This window comes from Lepisosteus platostomus, chromosome 13 (assembly GCF_059453375.1).
Source record: "Lepisosteus platostomus isolate fLepPlt1 chromosome 13, fLepPlt1.hap1, whole genome shotgun sequence".
In the NCBI taxonomy this organism is placed as follows: domain Eukaryota; kingdom Metazoa; phylum Chordata; class Actinopteri; order Semionotiformes; family Lepisosteidae; genus Lepisosteus; species Lepisosteus platostomus.
Genome location: NC_142623.1, coordinates 38,924,620 through 38,947,160, shown reverse-complemented (window position 1 = coordinate 38,947,160; position 22,541 = coordinate 38,924,620). Strand labels below are relative to the sequence as shown.

The following is a 22,541-nucleotide window of genomic DNA, read 5'->3' as shown; positions in this document are numbered from 1 at the left end:
TTCTTGAACAAACAGAACCTCTTATTTACAATGTGAATATTCTGTAAAGATAAGAGGAGCCTTATCATTGTTTATCTCATCTAAAGTACTGGTCAGCATTCCCTCCTCAATCTTCTTTGCTCTTCAGAGCTGCTCTATGCTATATATATATATGTGACTGTTTTGATAGCCTTATAAATGTGTTTAATTGTCAGTAAAGGCCAGAATGATAATAAAATACAAAATTTTTAATTATATACAAAGTAGTACAGAAAGTAAATGTTGAACATTTTTAAAGGCAATTTTTATTTACCCAGTCGAGAGGTATCCAGGTGGAACGTAATCAACATGTACTCTATTTTCAAATACTTTATACTTCTTTCAAATGAGGACAATGAATGCTTTTCTGTTTTGATCAATTTTGCATTGAAGTCTGTTATCTGTTACAAAATTTGAAGTCGCCTAAACTGCTGGAATACTTTAAAGGGTGGAAAGAATATATAAAGTTGAACGACCTACTCTGCTATTTCATTAAAGTCATAACGTTTTTTAATGTTAGAGGTACAGTAGCAAGGATTTGTTTAGAGCTGCAACAGACCTCTAACTCAAAGCTTTAGTCATAAATGTCCTTCGGTGTAAATTATATGACAACGGCAGCTTTTGTTAAGTTACCTGGAGGGAATCATTTTTCGCATACTGATTCTCAAGAATAGTAGGACTACAGCCAGCATACTCCACAGCAGACTTGCTTAGAAGAGAGGCTAACAGGCTCTCATTGCACAGTGTATAACTGAATGGGTAAACAATTCTGATGGGGATAACTTATATAGGTTCTAGGTGTTTCACTGCCCTAAAACTCCACATCCAAATCACAAACAGTGTCCAGCTCATCTAATGCCCAGGAAGCTGATTTTTGTAGCTCAGACAAGCTCTTGATCTTGGTTTGGTTCCTTAGATTTGCTGCATTGTCTGGGGAATATCCCCAGGCTCAAGTACAGATTCATTTTTCACCCTGTGACTCAGCAAGTAGGTTGGCTAATGTCCCTCGTTTTAACTTCACTGGCTCCACAAAATCAGCATTTTGCACTTTTAGTGCAACATCTAAAAAGAGAACCTTGCTTGGAAAAGATGAATGCAAGTGCCTAGCTCTTTGAAATGTGTCCAATATTCATGGGTTTTCTAAGATAAAATAAGATTAAGTCTGTAGAAATGTCCATATTGTGTATACTCTCTTAGGTAAGGACGTTAATAATATTCAATACATAATTTGATTCTTACAGTATATACAAAAAGGAGGGGTGGCAAATTTCTTGGAAATTACAAGATATGCTTTGGCAGCCTTTTGCAATCCAAAACAGCAGTAACATTTTAATTCATAAGACATCAATTTAAAAATAAAATTGTATTTGATTGGTTAAATACTAACAACTGTATATCTGCATAAATTATTTGAGCTTTGGAATTCCTGTGGTATTTAGTTACATACACAGACTAAATTACAGAAATTTCCAAATGTACTGCATGTCAAAGCGACCTGAATCAAACCTACTGTATACACATCGAACTGAACATGGTCCATAAATTGCTTATGTTGTTCAGTTCATGAAGCCAAATTTCTTTCTCTCCTTGCAGCTCATTTCACTGATTCCTCATACTTACAACCAAGAAACACAATGTTCTTCCCAAGTATTAACAGCATTCACTGTGTAAAAATCTATACTTTGGGGCTGATAAAAACCAAATGATAAAAACAATATGAGGACAATTAAAAAAAATCTTTACCGTTTTTATCGTACTTGGGTATCCTGGTAACCGTATCTAAAAATATGCTAAGTGCTACAATACAACAATTACAAATACAACTTGGACTTTTTTATTTTTTCCAGAGCATTATTATTATTTTAATTAGAAAAAAGAGGAAAATTAGTGTAATCAAATTGTAAATACAAAAGACCTTTTAATTACATTGTGATGGTTTCATTTCTTTTTATTTTCATTTTCTATATTAATGTATTTTTCTCCTTTGAGAAGCAGTAGGTATAATTAACACTTTGAAATAGAACGTTGTTACTTTTTTCAGAATTTTAAAGTGCTACTGTATCTCTAATCATTTATTTTATTACTTTTAGTTTGCGTTTAAAAGAATAATCTGAACGTTGAGTACTTTCGGAATAATAAAATAAACATCTAAGTCTGCTTCAGAAACAAAATTTTGAGCAGTGTTTTTTGGGAGATTTTTACAAGTATCCAAAATTTAAGTTCTCAAACAAAAAGACATCCTACAGGTGTTCTATGGGTTTGTTCCATTATAATTTGTGTTGTAGACACCACACTGGGTGCACTGCAGTTTAATCACATGGTGGTAACAGTAAATTAACATTAAGTCGCATCAGCATATTATCTTCCAGTAGGTTAACACATGAATGAAGAAGAAAAGCAGAGGAATAGACATATACATAACATCCAAAAGCAATCAGTAAATATACTGCAGCACACTGTATATTTACAAATGAACTTGTCTTAAAATCCATTCAGAGCCAAGGTGACAAAATCATTCTTGTTTAAAGCCTTTCACTGATCATCACTGTAATGCACTGTGGCAGTTTTAACACAGCTCTGGGATGGCAACAAAAGAAGACTCCACTCCACTAATTTATTACTTTAGAACCCAGTTAAAAGGCACCTAGTGAACTTACACCCCCTATGCTTAACTTTGATGATCAAAAATCGAAAAAAACAATTCTTAAAAAAACGGAATCGCCTTGAATCATTGGTCAGAATGTCCCTATAGGCAAAACAAGGCATACATGTAAAAAAATACATTTCTAATAGTAATAGTAATAGTAATAGTAATAGTAAATCAATTTAGATATTTTTAAAAAGGCAGTCTTGTCTATGCAGACTCTAAAAAAATAATTCTATAGATATATAAGATACATACATTTACATATAGAGTTTTAGTGTGGCTGTGTTCACAGTTACCATGGGTAAAATAAACACACAAATAACAAATAGATACATAAATAATTGTTGCTCTTAAATTGAAATTGTTACCTGAGTAAACCTGATTGTAATGTTCATCTGGGTTAACTCAGTTATAACAAATCACTGCATGGGATTGTCTAGGTTATGCCAATCTAGGATTTACAGTATATAATATGAAATAGAGAAAAATACATTTATGACAGTTTCCCACATCTTGCTTCAGTGATGATCAGTGTAATTTCTTTCCATGCTGGCACATTCTTAGCTTCAGGCATTTTTTTATTTCTTTGGCTGTTGCTCCACTACCAAATTAGCAGAACTGGTGCTAATTTGACAAGGTGTGCTCCTTCACTGTAGGAGTTGTGAGAATCCTCAAGTCATATTAAATGGTGTTTATTAACAGCAACCCTCCGTAATTTCAAAGCTCAGACTGAGGCCATTGAAAGTGTGCTGGCTTACTTGAGTGCTGACAGGGTGTCTGTGTCCCACTGGAAAGTGCAAAAGCTTTGTCTGCCTGGATTTTTTAAATAGGATTCTTGTTTGTTTCTTACTTGAAAAACGTTTCTGTGAAACATGTTCGAAAATAACTCGGCACTGAAGTGTCAGCCTGCAGAGGCATTCTTACCCTGACAAGAATAAATAACCTTTGCAGTTCTGACTGTTCTGTCTGTGTGTAGGAAATTTCCAGCTAGTAAACACTCATTATGTAAGAGAACTAGCAGACATTCATTCCATGCTGCAAAGTATAAAATAAAAACTACCCAAAATATCATAAGGCAGCAATGGAACAGGAAGTGTACCGATTGAATTTGTAGCATTACTAAGTTGTAGTTAAACAACTTTACTAAAGTGTGGGTAAATACCACTTCATTTAATATTAAATATACATTTGTATATTATATTGTTTGGCTAAAAATAATTCAAATGCTTCAGTTTTGTTTTAGTTTGCAATTCAGAAAAAAATGTTTTTGAACTGTTTTACCTGGTGTCTATCATGTACAGTATTATGTCCTGTATTTGAGATACTTCATGAACACCGAAGGGAATCTTAAATTAAATATCCTGGTTAGTGTCAAACACTTGTTCAGCCATGAGTCAAAAGACACATATTATAAAAGTCCAGTGGATTTTCTTTAACTTTGTAAAACAATGGTTTCCTGTTTATATCTTTCTGTCTCTCTGCATATTGGAGGGTTGCCACTCTTAAAAGACACTGCTTGTATTACAAACTCATACAAACCTCTGAGACATCAAGGTAAATGAACTTACATTAAGATTTTGTTTCAACAATTGTTCCTTTTAATGATGGCCTTTTTCTTGTAAACATGGAAATTGTGCCCAACACTTGCAGTGACCTCAAAAAAGTCAACACTTACAGTTAACTCAAAGAACTGAAAATGTCATCTTAATTACCCACAAGACATACATTTAGGATATTGAGATCTTGCTTAGGTTGATTACAGGAATGTAGCCATCATACAGACACTGTGAAACTATTGTAAATGGCAGTAAAACCCTCTAAAGCCAAACAGTTAATATGTCTAGGATTTTTGAGGGACGAGGTAAATTTGCAACTACAAGTTCAGTAATCCCGATTCAACAGAAAAATACAAGATCTATATTTTTCATCTATCCCTGGATTTTAAAGAACTCAGCTGAATTTTGTTGCAGCTTTAAGGGACTCAATGGGAAATTTCTGAGTTACAGTATATAACACTTGCTTGAAAGTAGTTTTAGAATAATCACAGGGAGAATCTTTGATGTAATTCAGAAGTAATGCCTAGGCTCATGTGAATTTAGCAGTGGCTTATGTCAAAATTCATCTTATCAATTCTTTGAAGCTTCAGTTAAAAATATTCCTTACTGCAAACTCACAACTATGGATAACAATTGGTGTTCAGATTCAATGTATAAATACTTTTTATTCAACACCAAATTCAGGAAACTTACAGTATATTTTGTTTGCTGTCCGTTTTTTATTTTAAATGTATTTTAAATATTTTATTAGCTTTCCTTCAGTTAGAGGTTATGGCTTTAGCTACTGATAAAATCCACAATGTGCATCTTTAAAAGTGAGAGAAAGACAATAATTTTTTTTCCAACTATGAAACATCCCCTGCTGTATTTAGGCGAGGTTTGGCTACATTCCTGTTTGGTATCCAATGGTGTCTTTGTGGTCTGTCCTACCTTTAAAATTGGGCCTGATTCTTGCATCGTACCCTGACACTTTCCCCATGAGTTTATCCAAGAATTCAGAAGGAGGCATTGGTGTGGAAGCTTTTCTTGCAGCAGCTTCTTTGGAGGCTGCTAAACTGAAAAAGAAAGGAATAACACATATTTACTTACATGAGCCTTAACACTAACAAGTAGGAGTAAATAGAATCCATTCGTAATAAATGATTTACAGATTTTTCACACATCTAATAACAGCACTTGTGCAGTAACATGTGGGGATACCATCGTGAATGGTTTCAGCTACTGTACTTAAGACAATGAGGCTTTGTTTTAAGAGCAGGAAGGTTAAATCCCTTTTAACAACATTAACAGTGATTTAAGTGAAGAGCTGGACTTTGTACCATGTGATGTGCATCTGAAGTGGTTTGTAGCAGTGTTCCACTATGAGGGAAATCCCTTTGTTGGTATTTGAAGCACATTGTCAAAAGCGACCTTTTATTTGAAGGATTTTTTTATAGAGTCTCATTAGTCAATTGACTGGAAAATCTCACTTTCTCTACAAGATAAAAAAAAACATTCTATAATGGGAATTAATACTTTCAAGCTCTCATCTTTTCACAGTGCTGAAATGCCGAGCTGTCTAAAGAGACTTCTAACACTGCTTTGCAGTGACTCTGCAGTCACAGGCAGTTGTTTTGTCCTTATGGCTCTTCAGTGTGACTTATCTTAGACCAACAAAATGGGCATACAGTATATCTGTGCCTCACAAGAACACCTTTCAGGGTGATGGTGTGTTTTAAGAGCTTTTTAGATGGTTCTGTTTTTCAGTATTGTGAAAAGGTGAGAGCTAATTTATATCCTATCCCATATTTTATAGCAACTGCCTCCTCTTAAAGTACACCTTAACACTACAAGGTGTTGTAGTGTTATGGTTATGTCCTTGTTCAATTATGTGGATGGGTACTTTCTAGCATTAATATGAAGTTAGCAGTTTGGTGGCACAATTGTGAAAGTTATTGAATGGTATTTATTTTTTTATTTTGTAAAACTGAGCTCTAAAAATGTGGATTGTGAAATCAGGTTACATAACTGTTCAACACAATTGAAAAATAAAGGTTATTTTAACATCTAAGCCTATCTATGCTTTTCTATCGACTAAAATATGAGAACCATGAAGTACAGTGGACCTCTGAAACTTCATCTTAACCACGTAAAATAAGTTTGACAATTTTATAATGTTCTTTACTCAAGTCTTGACAGCCAATGAACTGTAACAGTGGGAACATACAGTATCACCTGTATAACTGCTGTAGTAATGCTTATAGGATTATTGTAGGATGTGTTGTACTGTAGGATGTTTTATATTGAAGCTGCAATATAATCTTTTGGTGTGCTATTACAATTCCGAGTCAGTTCTATAGCCACTACTGAGCTGATTGAGGACTGTGTAAAAGGAATACAACTCAAAACATCTGTAATGATGTTGAACATAGATTGGGTCAGTATGCTGACAGAAGATGTTCTGTAAATGTTTAACCTTTATGGGGATTAAAAATTGAAACACTTCCTTATTTGTGATAATATTTTTCAAATATAATCTAAAGAGTTGTCACTGTAAAAGGTCATTATTTTTCATGACCTCATGCATGTGGTCACAATTTCTCCTGGGTCACAGTCCCTGAAGGTTCCTACTCTGGTCTGAGGGGCTGCACATGTGAACAAACCCCCAGAGGCTCATGGACCTGGATTTTGCGTCTGTCTCTGATGTAGAGAACCATGGGACAGGTGGGTTGCAGGGTGTACTGTAGATATTCTTAAGTTGTTGTGCATGACATACTGTATGCGACTGGTATTTGTTTGTGTACAGTATGTTGATTCATGAACAACGTCTTTAACTGACTGTGTCCACTGTGGTTGAGTTAGTTCTCTCAGGTCACTGTAAAAAATAATCACCCTCTCTGTCACTATAAGGTGTTTACAGTAAGTAGGATATTTATCAACGTTCAACTTTAGGAATCACTTTGCTAGTTTCTGCTGATGGATTTAAATTTTGTTTCATTTTTAATCTGGGTTAAAGATTATCTTAATAATGAATAATTATTAATAATAGTAATAATAATAAAAAATTTTGATAGGTGAAATCGCATTGTTGAAATGATAGTGAGACAAAATGCTCAGATGATTAATTTCATTGAATTGGTACATTACAGGTGTGTTTCCTTTGAGATGTGGCTAGTTTTATTATGTACAATGACCACATTCTCTAATTTGTAAATCTTGAACAAATTATTTCTGAGTTTTATTATAAATTATCACATAGAAATGCTTATAAATTGGGAATAACTTCTAACTTCCTCATGTATACACTTGAGGAATTGAACTTTACCATTTTTTGTCCCAGTGAAACTCACTTTCTAAGGAGCTTAAAATGTCAGTGATAGGAAAGGCGGTATGTAAATTAAAAATGTAGTGACCTACAAATGGTGCTGAACCAGCCTTAAAACCACCATAAAAACAGTTATTTATCATTTTATTCCAGATGTTAAAGCAAACTGCTTTTTGTTGTAATTGCTGGACTGTTTTCCAAAGTCAAATCTTTAAAAACATCCTCAGTCTTTTCCCACTTACATCAGAAAGGATTGTGGTTTTTACTCCCCTGCACAAAATGAAATACAACAATAATGACAATGGCAAAAACAACAACCTTGCTGACAACATAAAAGCAGAGTACTGTAAATCTATCACACGTTTACTGTATTCTGGCTTTTGTAAAATTTACAACTACTTTGGAAACAATGCTTACATTTACAAACTCTGCTCACATCAAAGCTACATGCATTTACTGTATAATCACTGAACAATCATGTTTAGTAAATGAAGCCCCAATGTCACTGGTAATGAAATGTGAAATATATAGATGAGTAACCAGCCAGTAAACAATCAAACGACCTACATGTGTTAGGCTAAAAGTTACAGATATTATAATTACTTTTATGCTATATCAAATCTCTAATGAATAAAGCTGTCATTTTTATGATCAACAGTTTTATGGTAACGTGATATACATGTTTTATTTCTTGTGAAACTCTGAATAAAATTGTCATTTAATCCTACACACTTTGAATAAGCCCATAAGATGCCTACCATGTATTATTGATGATAATAGCCACATTTCAATCTAAAAAAAAATAGTAAATCAAATTGTGATTCAACTACATCATAGTGTGAAGGAGAATGAAAGATAGCACTAGTAATAAACTGATTTATTTGTTCCTTAATCCATCTTGTTCTACCCTGATCAATAATGTATTATCATTCATCAGCTCTTGGAAATGAACCTGCCAGCAAGTGATCAGAGCAGGGGAGATATACAGTACAGTAAGACTCTTCTTCTATTTTCATTTATTTTTTAAAAGTCTTGTTCTGGTATGGTAAAAAAAAAAGTGTTAGTATTCCTATTCTATTCCTAACCTATTATGCTCTAATTAACTTTTTAAACACATTTTAGTGAAATAAGGAAGGTCTATTAAGTTTCTGAAATCTTGGCCTGGAATGCATAATCTGTCTTCAATAAGAAGTCATGAGATTAACATTTTTCAGTCAAGATGACAATTTGAATATGATTCGTTTGAGAATAAAGATGGATGGGCCTATTTTTTTTCTGGAACAATAGTTGAAGGATTTATAACACTTGAGGTCAACAGCATCTTCAAGGAATGGACTATTAGGACTGGTCACAAAAATGGTCACACTTTTACCAATTAATCACCACTTAGTCAAAAGCAGAGAGACTCAAACCTGAATAGGATACACCTGATCAAGGATGGATTTAAAGGCCTCATTCCTCTTCTTAGTTAAAGAAAAACATTAATTTGCTTTGGACACAGAAAGAAAGAAACAAAACAAAACAAAAAGAAATACACATTTGAGCGCAGAACAAAATGCCCTTAGCATTTTAAGGAACACTTGGCTATAGATGAATTAGATCCTCTAACATAGGAGGACTGCTTGATGTAGCACATTTACAGCAGTGCTGGACATGCATCTCAACGACCGGACAGAGACACCATCATGAAAGCAGTGAAATGGCCTCTGTTTGGCAGTATCTCCCACCGTCTTTTAGTATGGGCAATCTCTTCGCAGCTAGCACTTTTCCTACAGCTTATAATAATTATACAGCAGATATTAAGCATACAAATAATTATTTTAAATGTTTAAAACAGACATTGAAGCAATTGTGTTTATCCTGAGTGCCACCTAGGTTTTAATTACAAAATAAATATTTAAATAAAAGGGCAGAAAATATAAACAGCTTAGCCATAAATATTATCATAAAAAGCATTGATGAGCAATGTAAATTATCAGGATAGGTTAATTCCACATGTCATTTTCCCCTTAAAAAACAGAGAGGGAAAAAGTGAGAAAAACAGATGCAGTTCTCATATTATTGTTACCTTATCTAGGGAATGGCAGCATATCTTAAATCTTTAAATATGAAACAGAACTACCCTGAAAGAAATTCTGGAAATTTCCAGTAATACATAGTATTTTGTTTATTGTAGGCTGCTATTCTTTACTGCCTCAGAAGCGGCTAAGGAAATGTCGGACACTATTGGGATACTCCTTCATGCGTGAAGAAATAATAAAAGAACAATATGTTGAACATTAGTTGTACGTCAGAGCTGTCCACCTATGATCCTGTAGGACCAGTGTTTCTGTAGGCTTTCTAGGTCACATCAAAGCACCAGCTGAGGAGATAGAAAAACTTGCTAAATTGGTATAATGAAGTCAAAAATGAGCTGATTTATGTTGTAAAGAGTTACAGTATGGTGAAAAGAAAACCTGCAGGCACACCAGCCCTCCAGTGTCAGGACTGGATGCCTCTGTCCTATGTTGTATCATTAATGGCGCCTTTAAGAATTACAGTATATTGCTCATCCTGAAATTTAATATTTGTCAAATATAAAAAATAACCATCCACATCTCCAAAAAGAAAAATGAAAAACAGAAGGATAACTGCAAAGACAAGAAAGGTTAAATGGGTGTAGTCTGTTTATTTGCATTGTTACAAAATTTCATGGTGATTAAACCTGTAAAAAGATCTCGGCCTGTTATTTTCTTAAGTTCGGTTTTGGCTTAACAACATATTCGAGACACAACAGATGTTTGTATACAATCTGTATTCACCAGCCGCATTCACTTTGACAAAGTGATCAATGGCTTGTTATAAATCTGCATTTAAAATGAGGTCCAGGTCTGGAAAGAGATTGGAGGAGAGATATCAATTAAGGCAAATTGTGCAGAGTTCAGCACTGAGTACCGAGACGATGCAATGTGCAATATTCTGATCCATGTTCATTACTAAGCGACGCGCTCAGAATGCGAAATAATTACTATTTAGATTTTTTAAAATAATCACATCATTTTTAACGTCCTTCTTATTTCACCACTTTTTAAAATATGATTGTTTTATAAAACAGCTTTATTTAATTACGTCAACTTTCACTTGCTTCTTCAATCGAATTTGTAAAGTAGAAAACTCCTAGAGCTAAAAAACAGTCCTCTTCTCAATCTCCGACTTGATGACGTTTGAGTTTATCTCATTTTCCTAGTCACTGATTTAATTATCACTACAAAAGAGTGTAGGCACTAGAAACGGAATAATTTAAAAACAACAAATGATGCCGATAATTCCACACGAATGAAGCACTTCTTATCCCAGGCATATAGTCATATAATAAAGTAATAGCACTATTCCATTTAGCATGTTCATTTTATTTTCCCACTCCAAGTATATACTGTAGTGTTTACAATTTATATAGAAAGTTGCTAAGCACATTTGAAATGCAAATGCAATCCACTTTATTCAATAGTAAGCTCTTTTTAAGTATGCATTTCCACGGAAACTTAGAAAAAAACATAAATCGGTTTCACATATCACACAAAATAGCATAAAACGAAATAATAACTTGACTTTTCTAACAGCACTGAATATTAGCTCGAAAAACTGAGTTGTCATTTAAGTACTGTAATGAATCCATTGTACCTAGGTTTTAGCGTAGCAATGCTGTTTGCGGTGAAAACCTTTTACTGATTTTTTTCACACGAAATTCCTAATGTTGGCTACTTTGCAGAAGTCTGTATGTTAAACTATATAATGTATTAACTGGGAAGGAGATTCTGATTTTTAAAGCGTAGTACTGCTACAAAGTAAAAAAAAAATAGAGATTTTTTCATCAGACAAGGCCTGTTGATTTGAGTGCCTTTTTTCTGCAGCTAAGGTGATCTTATCCCACAATAACCACTAGTCCTCGCTGTTTGCTTAGTCTCAATAAGGCTTCTGAATTCAGCAATGCAGTTGGTGACTTAATGTAACTAATTACATTCCATGTGCAAAAAACATTAATGACCACAATTCATTATTACAAATGAGATGCTAGCTAACAATTCATCATCACCGAAAGGTGTGTAACAATTATACGGCTGCACAAATATTTTATTTAAATTATTGTTAAAAATAGATGCACATTTCTTTACTGCTGAAGACAATTCGGATATATTCACGGCATTTAGAAGCGAATAATACTCTTAGCATTTCACAACATTTACTATAACATAGAAGCTTACCTGAAAAATACTATAGTTTCCCACAGATAGATCCCAAGTGCGTTTAGTCGGTACATTTTTGCCGGTTTGGGAAGAATAAAAGGAGTTACTGTCGCACTGTCTGGAGAATTTCCGTGTAGACTCCGTACTTCTAATATTTTGTGTTATATATTTTTTGCAGATTCCCAAAGGTTATCCCAGGTTTTCAGAATCAAAACTGAGTAGATTACAAAGTCCCGGGACCACCTACTCAGAACTCTGTACATTGATTTGAATAACCTTATTCAAAAGAGCTCCTTTCAGAACCATGGATAGAGACAATAGTCGTTTTAATGTACCCTCTTCGTGCTGTAATGGCTTCAATACTTTCGGCAAAGCACACGTTAAAACCTCTTATTTTCCGAGTTTTATTCTGTGCATTCCGCTGTTCTGATTCTTCAGGATTACTTGCGAAGGGGTGCTGTGAATTCTCCTTCATTGATTTTTTTTTTACTGCCAACTATGCTGCGTTGCAATGTCAATGTTAACGGCTGCGCTGCATATGCTTAACATTACCCGAATCCTTGATGTACAGAACTTGCTCGTTTGAGCGCTCGTACATAAATTCTTCGATGTTGTCTTTCATTTAAATCCCAAAGAAAGTGCTATTGCTGTCAAGCCACACATAGTTATAGGGACCAAGCTGCAGCTGGCTGGTGTTGTACTGCAGGTAATTGTATTTTCTAGGTGGTTATTTCCCCAGAGAAGATTGTTATTGCTGGAGGAAGAAAGTCCCATTGTATGGGAGAGTTTGGGAATCGCAGCTCGTTTCAGATTTCATGGCTTTTGGATCCTCATGATGAAGCCGGGTTTTTTTGTCGGGGTGTCGACGCTTCGAGCTTCTTCCATAGCTCATGTAACCCCAGCGAAAAGGAGACAGTCCCTGTGTATTTTCCCACTGCAGTCATTTACTAAACTCAAAAAGCACTTCACCTTTCGACGCACGCCCACCTATCGCTTTCATTGGCCTATACGCTCCATAGACAGGTTATGTACAGTCCGATTGGATAACGCTATTGTCAGTCATTAAAGCCTTGTTGTGGAATGCACATAGGTGTCAAAAATGCAGTATTTTAATCGTTTTCTGAAGTACTGGATTAAAGCAGGTATTCTCTTGTTGTCTTAAGATGAAAAGAATGTTAATACCGTTGTTTCTTATCTACCAAACAAACGCAGGTTATGCTGCAAGATTAGTTTTTTTTTTCAATAGCGCCAATCTTTCGAATTGCTTGGTTAAAACAGAAGTTTGACCTCTAGTTGTGATGCATTTAAGAGAATGTATTGCAACGCAGAGCGATGTGTTGGAAATAAAACGGTTATCCCAGTTCACATTAGCATCCCGTATGAGAAGAAATAACTGCTAAAGCGGTTTAGAGAGCATGTCTTCACTGCACGCTAAATTTCTTTTCTACTGTAGATAGCAATGATTAATGTGGTTCACAGGCAGTGTGGTCCTGCAAAGATGATCTCGCTGCACTGCAGTTTCATTAGGACTGTTGTCCAAATTGTCCATTGGAACGTGCTGTTGTTAAGAACATTTTGCCTTAAGCGGTATGTAGAACTGGATAAAGGCTGGAAAAGGCCGTTTATTGTGATGTTAGATGTTAGAAGATCCTGCATATACTGTATAACGTGTGAACATTTGTAAAAGAAAAAAAAAAGCTTACGGTTATACTTGCTAATTTGAACATATGTACAAATATTCCTTACAAACAAAATATTTTAAATTGTATGTAATTGAATTATATACATAGAAGATGAGAGATTTATTTATTATTGCAGTTCTGCACTAAGGGACCTCGTGTATCACGTGTACTTAAATTAGACACAGTAAACCCCGTTTGGCTTTAGTTTATCCAGTTTCGATGTCTGCTACTCAACATAGGCTTTACAAAAAAAAGGCTTTATATTGGCTGCATTTGATTATGATGATAATGAGTTTGTATACAGAAAATGAATGGGGGTCAGAATGATACATCCTTCACATACTGTAGTTCCTCATCACAACAACAAACACCTTACATCAACTTCTGTGGGTGAGTTTTAAAAATTAATCTGATGAAGAAGATGAAAGAAAAATGTAAAACCCGACTTTACTCTGCCCCAAACCTGCATCTCCATGTTTCTTGCATTATTTCTCACCTATAGTAAGTATCTATCATTTTCTTTAAAGAAATGCAAAACCAATATGCTGGAGGAAATCTTCAAAATAATTAACTTTCAAAATAAATTGAAAGCTACCCAGAGAGAACCTTCGATTACATCTTTGAAAAAGAAAATATTGCCCCAATAAATGCCCCATTACATGAATTTAAAAAGTCTGTTTGGTCTAATACTCTCTTATTATTTAAAAAAAACAGATATGGACTGCACTGTGATCTGAGACTTGCCTTGACTCATATTTACTTACTGGATTGCAAATTAAAAGAGACATATTAGACTTTAGAGTCTGTAAGTTTATTTTAGCAAGAGCATACTAGAGCCATCATTCATTAAAATGCTTCCCACCACACTATAAATATAAAGCTCTTGTAACTGCCTTACATAGCTTCTTAAAATGGTAATTGTACTACTAAGGATGATGCATGTATTTCAGTTGGTCAAATGATATCTAGTGTGCAGATATACTTTACTGGAATATGGAAATGGAAGACATAGTGGGTATATGATGCAATTGTTACTAAATGTAATAATGAATAAACACAATTCATTATTACAGTAAATATGAAAAGACAAGTGAATACATTGTTCAGAACATTCATGTTTGGTATGTGAGTCCTTCTTATTGTACAGACCTTCAGCTCCTATTCTTGTTCTCATTCATTTTATCAAAGAAATGCAATGTTTTTCCCAGTTTGTTCCTATGATGTTCTGGGCAGAAGTGTGGACCAGTGGTCAGGGTTCTGGACATCCATCTGAAAGGCTGGAGGTTTTAATGCTAGTTGAGACATTGCTGCTCTGACCTTGAGCAAGGTACAGTAATTCCCCTGAATTGTTCCAGTTGGAAACCCAGCTGTACAATTGGATGCAAATGTAAGTTTGAATGAAAAAAAATAAAACATCATCCAACCAAACAAATATGTATACCACCAAACATTTCAGAACTGGCCTTACCTGTGAAGAATACTCTTTACAGGTTTGATGTTCTTTCATTTCTGTTATCTATTTTATTTTATTTTTCTGTTTCCTTTTCTCAGAAAAAGATTACCAACCAGTTACAGGCCAAACACCCCTTGAACTAATATGTATCTTACTGTTTTTGAAGAAATATTAACATCTAAATTTACAGCAAGCTCATTCTCTACTGGATTGTTGCCAATGAACTAAAACTTGATATCACGTTTGGATAGATTGGGCTTTCTCCTCTTGACCAATTCTGTTGTCAATGGTAACTGTTTCACAGGCTTTTGAGGGTCTTACAAATGGCACAGGGTGGAATTTGAGGCCAGGCTGGGAGGTGTTATAGGAGTAGTATTCTTTAGCTTAATCTTTAATTGCTGTATACAGTTACTTGGCATGTGTGATTACCTTCCTAGTAGCTATTGCATTCACTATAATGAATATACTGTATAACGCCCTATAAGTTTCAAACTCTAAAACCATATTACTGCCTAAGTACGCAAGTTGTCAGGTAACAATCACATTGTACCATGTCAACACAGTACTTTATTAGGCAACATTTCATTTTTACACAGTATATATCATTATATCACATACAATATGCATTGCATTCTATATACTCACTTTGTTTTTCATTTCCAAAATGTCCAACATTTTACATCACATTAATTATACAGTATATTGAGTTATGCTTCTCTGAGCACAAGGACATTTTCATGTCTTCTCATATGGATCACAGTGTCTCCTCTCTGTAGAATGCACAGAACTTTAGAATACTGTTGATCTGAGGAGACAAACTGGTTTGGTCCAAGTCTGAACATGTTAAATGTCTCCATGTGTGTATTATTTAGTAAAAACTGTAACATACAGTATATGATCAGAAAACATTACTTTCACAAGATAATTTATCTCTCTTAAAACTTAATGGTATCATTAATTGACTATTAATTAATTAATTAATTAATTAATTAATTAAGATCAACTTGGATGTCAGATGCTCCTGCAGAATCTACTGTTGTATGGTTTTATCATTATACAATTGAAAAAATCTTTATTTTCATTTCTTTTTTTTTTAAATACAGTACAGCTCTCAGACCTGTGCACATTGTATAGTAATATGAAAATACTACTAATAATAACAACAATAATAATATACTATGTAGTATGAAACATTTCTCAGTTACAAGAATTTGGAGGCAACATTTATCCAAATAAGATTATGTGTAAGAATAGACAGATACAAAGTGTCATTATTTTACATTCCACTGTGTTCATATACTACACACATTTGTTTCACAGTGTTTGCTTGCAGCTTTCCCAAATATTGAGGAAGCATCAGAGGCACCTTGCCCAGAAATGTGTGTACATTTCTCCATGTAGATACCCCTGCCTCTCTGTTTTGTCAAAGTTTTGAACTATGGAAAGGCATGTAATAGGGATGTGTGGGTATCCCTGTTATTTGGATAACAAGCCATCCAAGTGGCCATGCAAATAAATGATAGAAACTCAAGAGTAAAAGTATGTAGTATACTCTACATAATATTTATAACCTAAAATAAATCTAATATCGAATAATCATATCTATAATCTAAAATTATAATCTATACAATAAACTCTTTCGAATAAAACAATAACAATTTAATAAAAAATACTGTTAATAAAAACACTGATATTTTCAGTAAAGAATTAAATGATAAAGGGAAAGATTATTTAAATAAGCTGAGTCACTGTGTTTCTTGATGTAACCATGTCAAAGAACGCTTATGTTCCCCCCAAAAATGTATACCAGATTTACACCATGCTGTACATTAATCTGGTCCATATTTCTTAAATCAATCTATATTTTTAGTTCTGGAATTATGAGAGGGAAAGGATTACAAGGCTTTCTAAGGAACTTAGCCCACCTGCACATAGAAATCGTTAGGCATTCAAAGAGCAATCCTCAGCTTTACTTCTGCTTATAGGTTGCCATCCATCTGCTTTAGCATTAATCCGGGACTCTGTATGATCCTAAAAACGCGAAAGACATCACACTGTCATCAGTTTAGGCCAGGGGAGTAGCTGAGCATGATGATTCAGGCTGAATATAGACACCTGTGACAGAGTCTATATCCATTTACAATGCAAAAAAACACTTGAGGCATCTAGTCCAAGAAGAACACATGTTCACATGGAACAGAAGGTAATGAAGATAACAGCCCCATGCAGTGAAATGTTTATTCATGGAATCCCTTGACAGTAAGGTTTGACTTCTGTAAAGGTCAGCTAAACACATAGTATTTTTTTAACCTACAGTAATATGAGGATGCTCTACCTTAGAGATTACATACTCCATGGTAAATGAACAGAGAAACCAACCAAAAATGCTCAATTCTGTCTGTGCACAAAAAAAGGTTTGTCGTTCTTTCAAAGGCGGCTTCAAAGCTTTAAAAACATTGAAATTGCAGGAAGCAGTTTTAAGTGAAAATGATAAATTTAGTCATACTTTAAGAATATTGGCTTTCTGTGTTTGTTATTTTTGTGATGCTCTGATTAGAGTGTACTCAGTTTAGCACAGATTTCTGTTTCTTCAAGTTCTCTTAAAATAGAGCAACAAAACACCCTGCTGTCTCAATGGTATACTTGCCATTGCAGTAAACAATCCAAAATATGATGTTCAGAATAATTACAATTGTTTTGATATTTTAATTGAAATGCCCTGGGCCACAAATCAGCTCAAGAACTATGAGAAAAATCAAAATTACCAGTAATTTCCACAGAGACCTAGGAACTATAATTACAATCCAGAGGGTTATTTTGTATTTTTGAATGGTGCATTAGAAATATACACTCAAGCTATTTCAAAATGCTTATTGCAGGTTGTCAGTTCCATTCAGTTCCCAATATGTTACATCAAGGACACCATCAGAAGATGTTTTTATAAAATAGATTACAAAGGTGAAGCATAATTCCCAGGTGTGTGACCATTCTTAAGCCTCAGAAAGGATACAAATCTTAAGGGAAATCTTGTGGAAAAGAAATATTAAACATGAAATATTAAACTATAACAAACTGATGTTCAGATCATATTGGGTCATTGTATAGTAACTGCTTAATTAAAAGCATCTCTATAGTGCCACTGTACCATCTTGAAAATCAATGTTTTCAGTGTTGCCATTCACACAATCTTAAACTAGATCACACATACAGTACTAATAGAAAACCTATTTGGCTGCTGTGGTGAATTGCCTCCTACTTCCTGTAGGGGACAAAAATTGTGCTCACACAATAAACAAACAGAAGATATCCTAGATGATACGGAATTACTATTTAATAGTGCCCATATATATTGCTTTCAAACAAATCCAGACTTAAAATTAGGATACAATACAATTAGGATACTTAATACTAAATTTGTATTTATTCTGATGCTTACAGATCAGATCAGATTATCCTAAATCACAAAAGGTGTTCGCAAGAGTAAACAGCTGGGCTGTTTAAGGACATTATATATTATATAAACACATACACAATTGGTTAATGCACACAATAGTCTATTCAGCATCTTATCTGCATCTTTAAATACACAGTGATTGATGATTCGGACATTGAGGATGAACTATGTTTCCATAAATCACAGTGGTACATAAAACAAAACTGCAATAAAACATCTACACATCTGAATACTAATCATAGTATATATTGGCTAGTTCACAATATTCTTGCTTTATTTGCAATCATTTACTGTACAGCTAATACAAAAAAAACAATGAATGATGCATAGGAACAACCTCAGATTTCCATCTTTATTCTCACTGCTTTCAGATAAAGCAAACAAAAAAGTATTTTTCATCATTGTTATTTGTTGGTAAGTGTGGTGATTTTATGCACATTTTTTACTTTCAATTTCTGTTGACAGCAGTATCATTACATGCAATTTATTACTGAAAGGTTGTCCAGAGTAATTTTTGCTACAATTAGTTCTACTAATTAAAATAAATCTAAATTTGACTAAGTCTAAACTGCAAATTTAAAGCATTCTGGGCCTCATTCTTCCCCACTAAGTTGTCAGCTAATAAAACACATATATGGTACCGTATCTGTGTTTTGTTACCAGACATGTTCTGATAAACTATTACATATGATAAATGCATTTTGTGATTGTATACGATACAGAGGAAATTTTATTCAATTTATCATCTATGTCCAATGAGCACAATTAATGCCACAACAGGATTTAACCATAAATCTTTTTAAAAAGAAGATCAGAAGTACATAAATATTTTGTCTAGTTATAGATTCTATAGATTCTTTCCTACAGGGAGTCAGAAGCTATTAACCACTACAGACAGGCTTGTACGAAAACCAGTGATATATTCTGTTTTCTGATCCATGTCAAAATATAGTACCTTCACTTGTTGTGCCATCACTGTTGTATGGAGTGTCCGTGTAGAGTCAGCACAAACAGACAAACATCTTTACATGGTTGCACCGAGAAGACTAATTATTGAGATATTATACAGTTACCCAATACCTTCTGTAGTTTATGTTTGATTTTTGTTTTGCTTTGGATTTCCTTTAATGACATGCATTCAAAATGAGCTTAATGTGTATCATTTCCTATATCTCCGTTCCCTTATTTGTTTTCAGATGCTGTAATGCCTGTGCATTTTTTAACATTCTGGAGCTAAGTTTTGAATCATTTATGAATATGAAAATATGTCTGTCTCATGTCACGTCTGACTTTGCATGAACACACATAGATAATTTGATCCCAGAGCAATACACAGAATTTAATAAATCAAGTACTCAGCAGTTCCTGGAGAGAACCGAAGATTCATTTTACTGATTTCTCTCAGAACTTAAGGGTTTTAAAAATGCATGGTGTTGTATTTCTATTTAATGATAATATTGTAATGATTGTTAAGTGAATCTTTTAAACAAAAATGAATACTTCAATTTTTAATGTGTGATTTATGATAAATAATGCATTTTCCAACTTCGTTTTGTCTGCCATGAAAGGAAAAAACATCAGAAATGCTAATTCCATTTTAAATAAGATACTAAAATAGTCTAATTATTACACTTTAAATAACATGGTGATTATTACTATATATTAACTGCATAATTAATAACTATTTATCTGCAGTATATAAGATAAAACAAAAAAACATATTTGTACAATATTTAGATTTGCCAAAATAACAAGTCAGAACTGTTTGATCGATAAAAAGTGAATAATATTCTTCAAAATTCCTTTAAACAACATTTAAGATGCATTTGTAGAAAACAGCCCCTAACGCATGGCGAATGAAAACTTGAATCCAGAAATGTATGGCAAATTCTGGACTGTCTCAGAGGGTAGACTGAGAAACACCAGCAGATTTCTCAAAAAGAAATCCTAACGGGGTTGTGTAAAAAGTACTCAGCACTCACTAATTACAGCTAAGCATTTGATTGAACCAGGCAGTGGGAGAGGGGGACACCGACATGCTGAAAAATACGCTGCAGAGTAATAATTAGAGGAATGCAAACGGTGTCAGAGGGGAAATGATTCAATTTGTCAGTGCTCCCATATTCAGGCAGTACGTTAAATGTGTAAATCAAACCGTCTGTGAAGGACAGATTTAACAGCTGAAAAAAAACACAGGAAAGCCCTGCATGTGTGTTTAGAAAAGTGGTGGATGGGTTTCTACGAGCCAAAGAGAGTTGCAGGGATTGAAAAGCCACTTGTCTTTTACGTTTAGACTCTACAGTAGGTAAAGTTAAAAAAAACCTTGTCTCTCTAGTTCACAGCTAAAGGCAAAACTTAGCCGTTAAATCTCTTAAATCGTGTGATGAATTATTGATTATCACTGGGACTGAAAACAATGTTGTGCCTGCATCCCAGAGAGCGTGGCACTCATTTCTAACATTTCTCTGGAGGTATAGGAGCAAGAGGAGCTTAGCAAGGTTACTGATGCTTGAAACAGTCAAAGGGAGGGAAAGGAAGAAAAACAGAGGTAGGGAAGGGCTTTAAATTATTGGGGAAAACAACAGGCTGCATGACATTCTTGGAGGAACTGAAATTATCCCATGGAGCCTGAGGCAGTGCAGATTGTTTTAAGATTTCCTCAGAAGATGAGCATTCTAAAGGCTTTAATCAGAAAACAAACAGAGAATTGTACAGGATGTCTGTAAGCATTCATAACAAAGTAATTTATCTGTAATGTATTTAGAAAATTTCCTATTTGGGATCATCAGAGCTGAACTTATTCAAAAATCAAGGCCCTCAGAATAATTATTTCTTGCTGCATTTTAGACATTTCTTAATCGAAAATAAAATATTTTCATTTTTCACAGTCGATAAACCTTAAGGACAAACTCTCTTTTGCCGAAACTAAAATAAACATGAATTTTCTTGTGAATGGAAATCTGCCTTTAAACAAGTGTAATGTGATATATAATTGCCAATATATAGAAAATGACACATACAAGAAGTTTGTTCTGTTTAATGTCAGAATTTATTGATATTGTGTACCATTGTATCAGGATTATCCATCAGTAGCCAAAATAGATTTAAATAAATGTATTGCTGCAAAACAAATGAACTGAAAGCTTTCTTTAGTTATGCATTGATTTCATAATTGTTGTGCTTGATGAGTTTTCATCTGCCTTTGTGTCTTCAAGAGTTTTTAGCAGGCATCCTGTGCTAAATTGAGACAATGACAATTGAACTGGAGAGTAGCACTCCTACTGCAGGAGTACTGCAAACAATGCCAAACAGTTTAAGAGTAAGGAAATGCTGAGGAAAGCATTTGATTGACTTTGGATTAAGTCTAAGAATCTGTCTTTTAGGCTAAAATAGAAAAAAATAAATCAAGTATAATAAGGATCTTCTTCAGGTGTGAACCTGAAGAAGGCTCTATGGCCGAAACGTTGTGCTTTCTTTCTTCTCTTTTTAGCATGGAATAAACCTATTACTTGTTCCATTGCAGCCTTCGCATGCTGACGCAGCTACCCACCTGAACTAATAAGGATCTTGTTGACTTCTTGTTCTGCAAAAAACATAAGAGCACCCTGCCTCTTTTGCTGTAATTACCAGGAAATAAGTTCTAAAACACAGCTATCCATGTTCTCTGGCAGGACAGCATGTGTGTTCATAGCATCTGAGAGAAGGGCACTCCATCTTTTGCTACATGACTGGTTGTCTGTGAGCTCTAATAGAATATTCCAAGGAAATGCTACCCAACACGAATGTCAGTTATCACTTTCCTCCATGCCCTGCTTTAATCTTATATATGTATCTTGGCCTGCTCAGTTTCCGTTTTGTTCTTACCTATGGTAATAGTACATTTTGCTAGAAGTCTATTGCGTTTTGTACCACAACTGATTGATAGGAAAATTTACCCATGCTTATGTTTCTAAAAATACTGTTTTCAAATTGGAAACTAACTGCAGAACATGGTTACAAAATAGGTATATTTGTACTCCCACGGGCTGTGAAATGAAGGAAGAAACTGGAAGTGAGATACTCTAAACTATATCAGTGCTACCGAAGGCCAAATCTTATTATTGGATTTTCCACTCTGAGCCACGTTAAAAAAAATGTTCCTCGTCACTCTGGAGGGCAGTTGCCATATGTGGGAGCCTCTCAAAGTGGTTTCCTTTTGGATCAA

At 34.3% G+C, this 22,541-nt stretch overlaps 1 protein-coding gene across 4 annotated transcripts in view; it reads right to left on the bottom strand.

The window, feature by feature from the left end:
- The window catches only part of glra1 (glycine receptor, alpha 1), a 58,320-nt gene extending 45,526 nt beyond the window's left edge, over positions 1-12,794 (bottom strand). For 2 of the 4 annotated variants that reach the window (XM_088604565.1, XM_088604568.1), the window contains exons 1-2: positions 11,767-12,794; positions 5,152-5,276 (exon numbers count right to left, since the gene is read on the bottom strand). In XM_088604565.1, coding sequence (XP_088460691.1) covers positions 5,152-5,276; positions 11,767-11,822 — 181 coding nt within the window. In that variant the 5' untranslated portion in view covers positions 11,823-12,794. The remainder of the gene's footprint in view (positions 1-5,151; positions 5,277-11,766) is intronic. The other 2 variants (XM_088604566.1, XM_088604569.1) reach the window with 1 other exon arrangement.
- Positions 12,795-22,541: the final 9,747 nt, after the last annotated feature.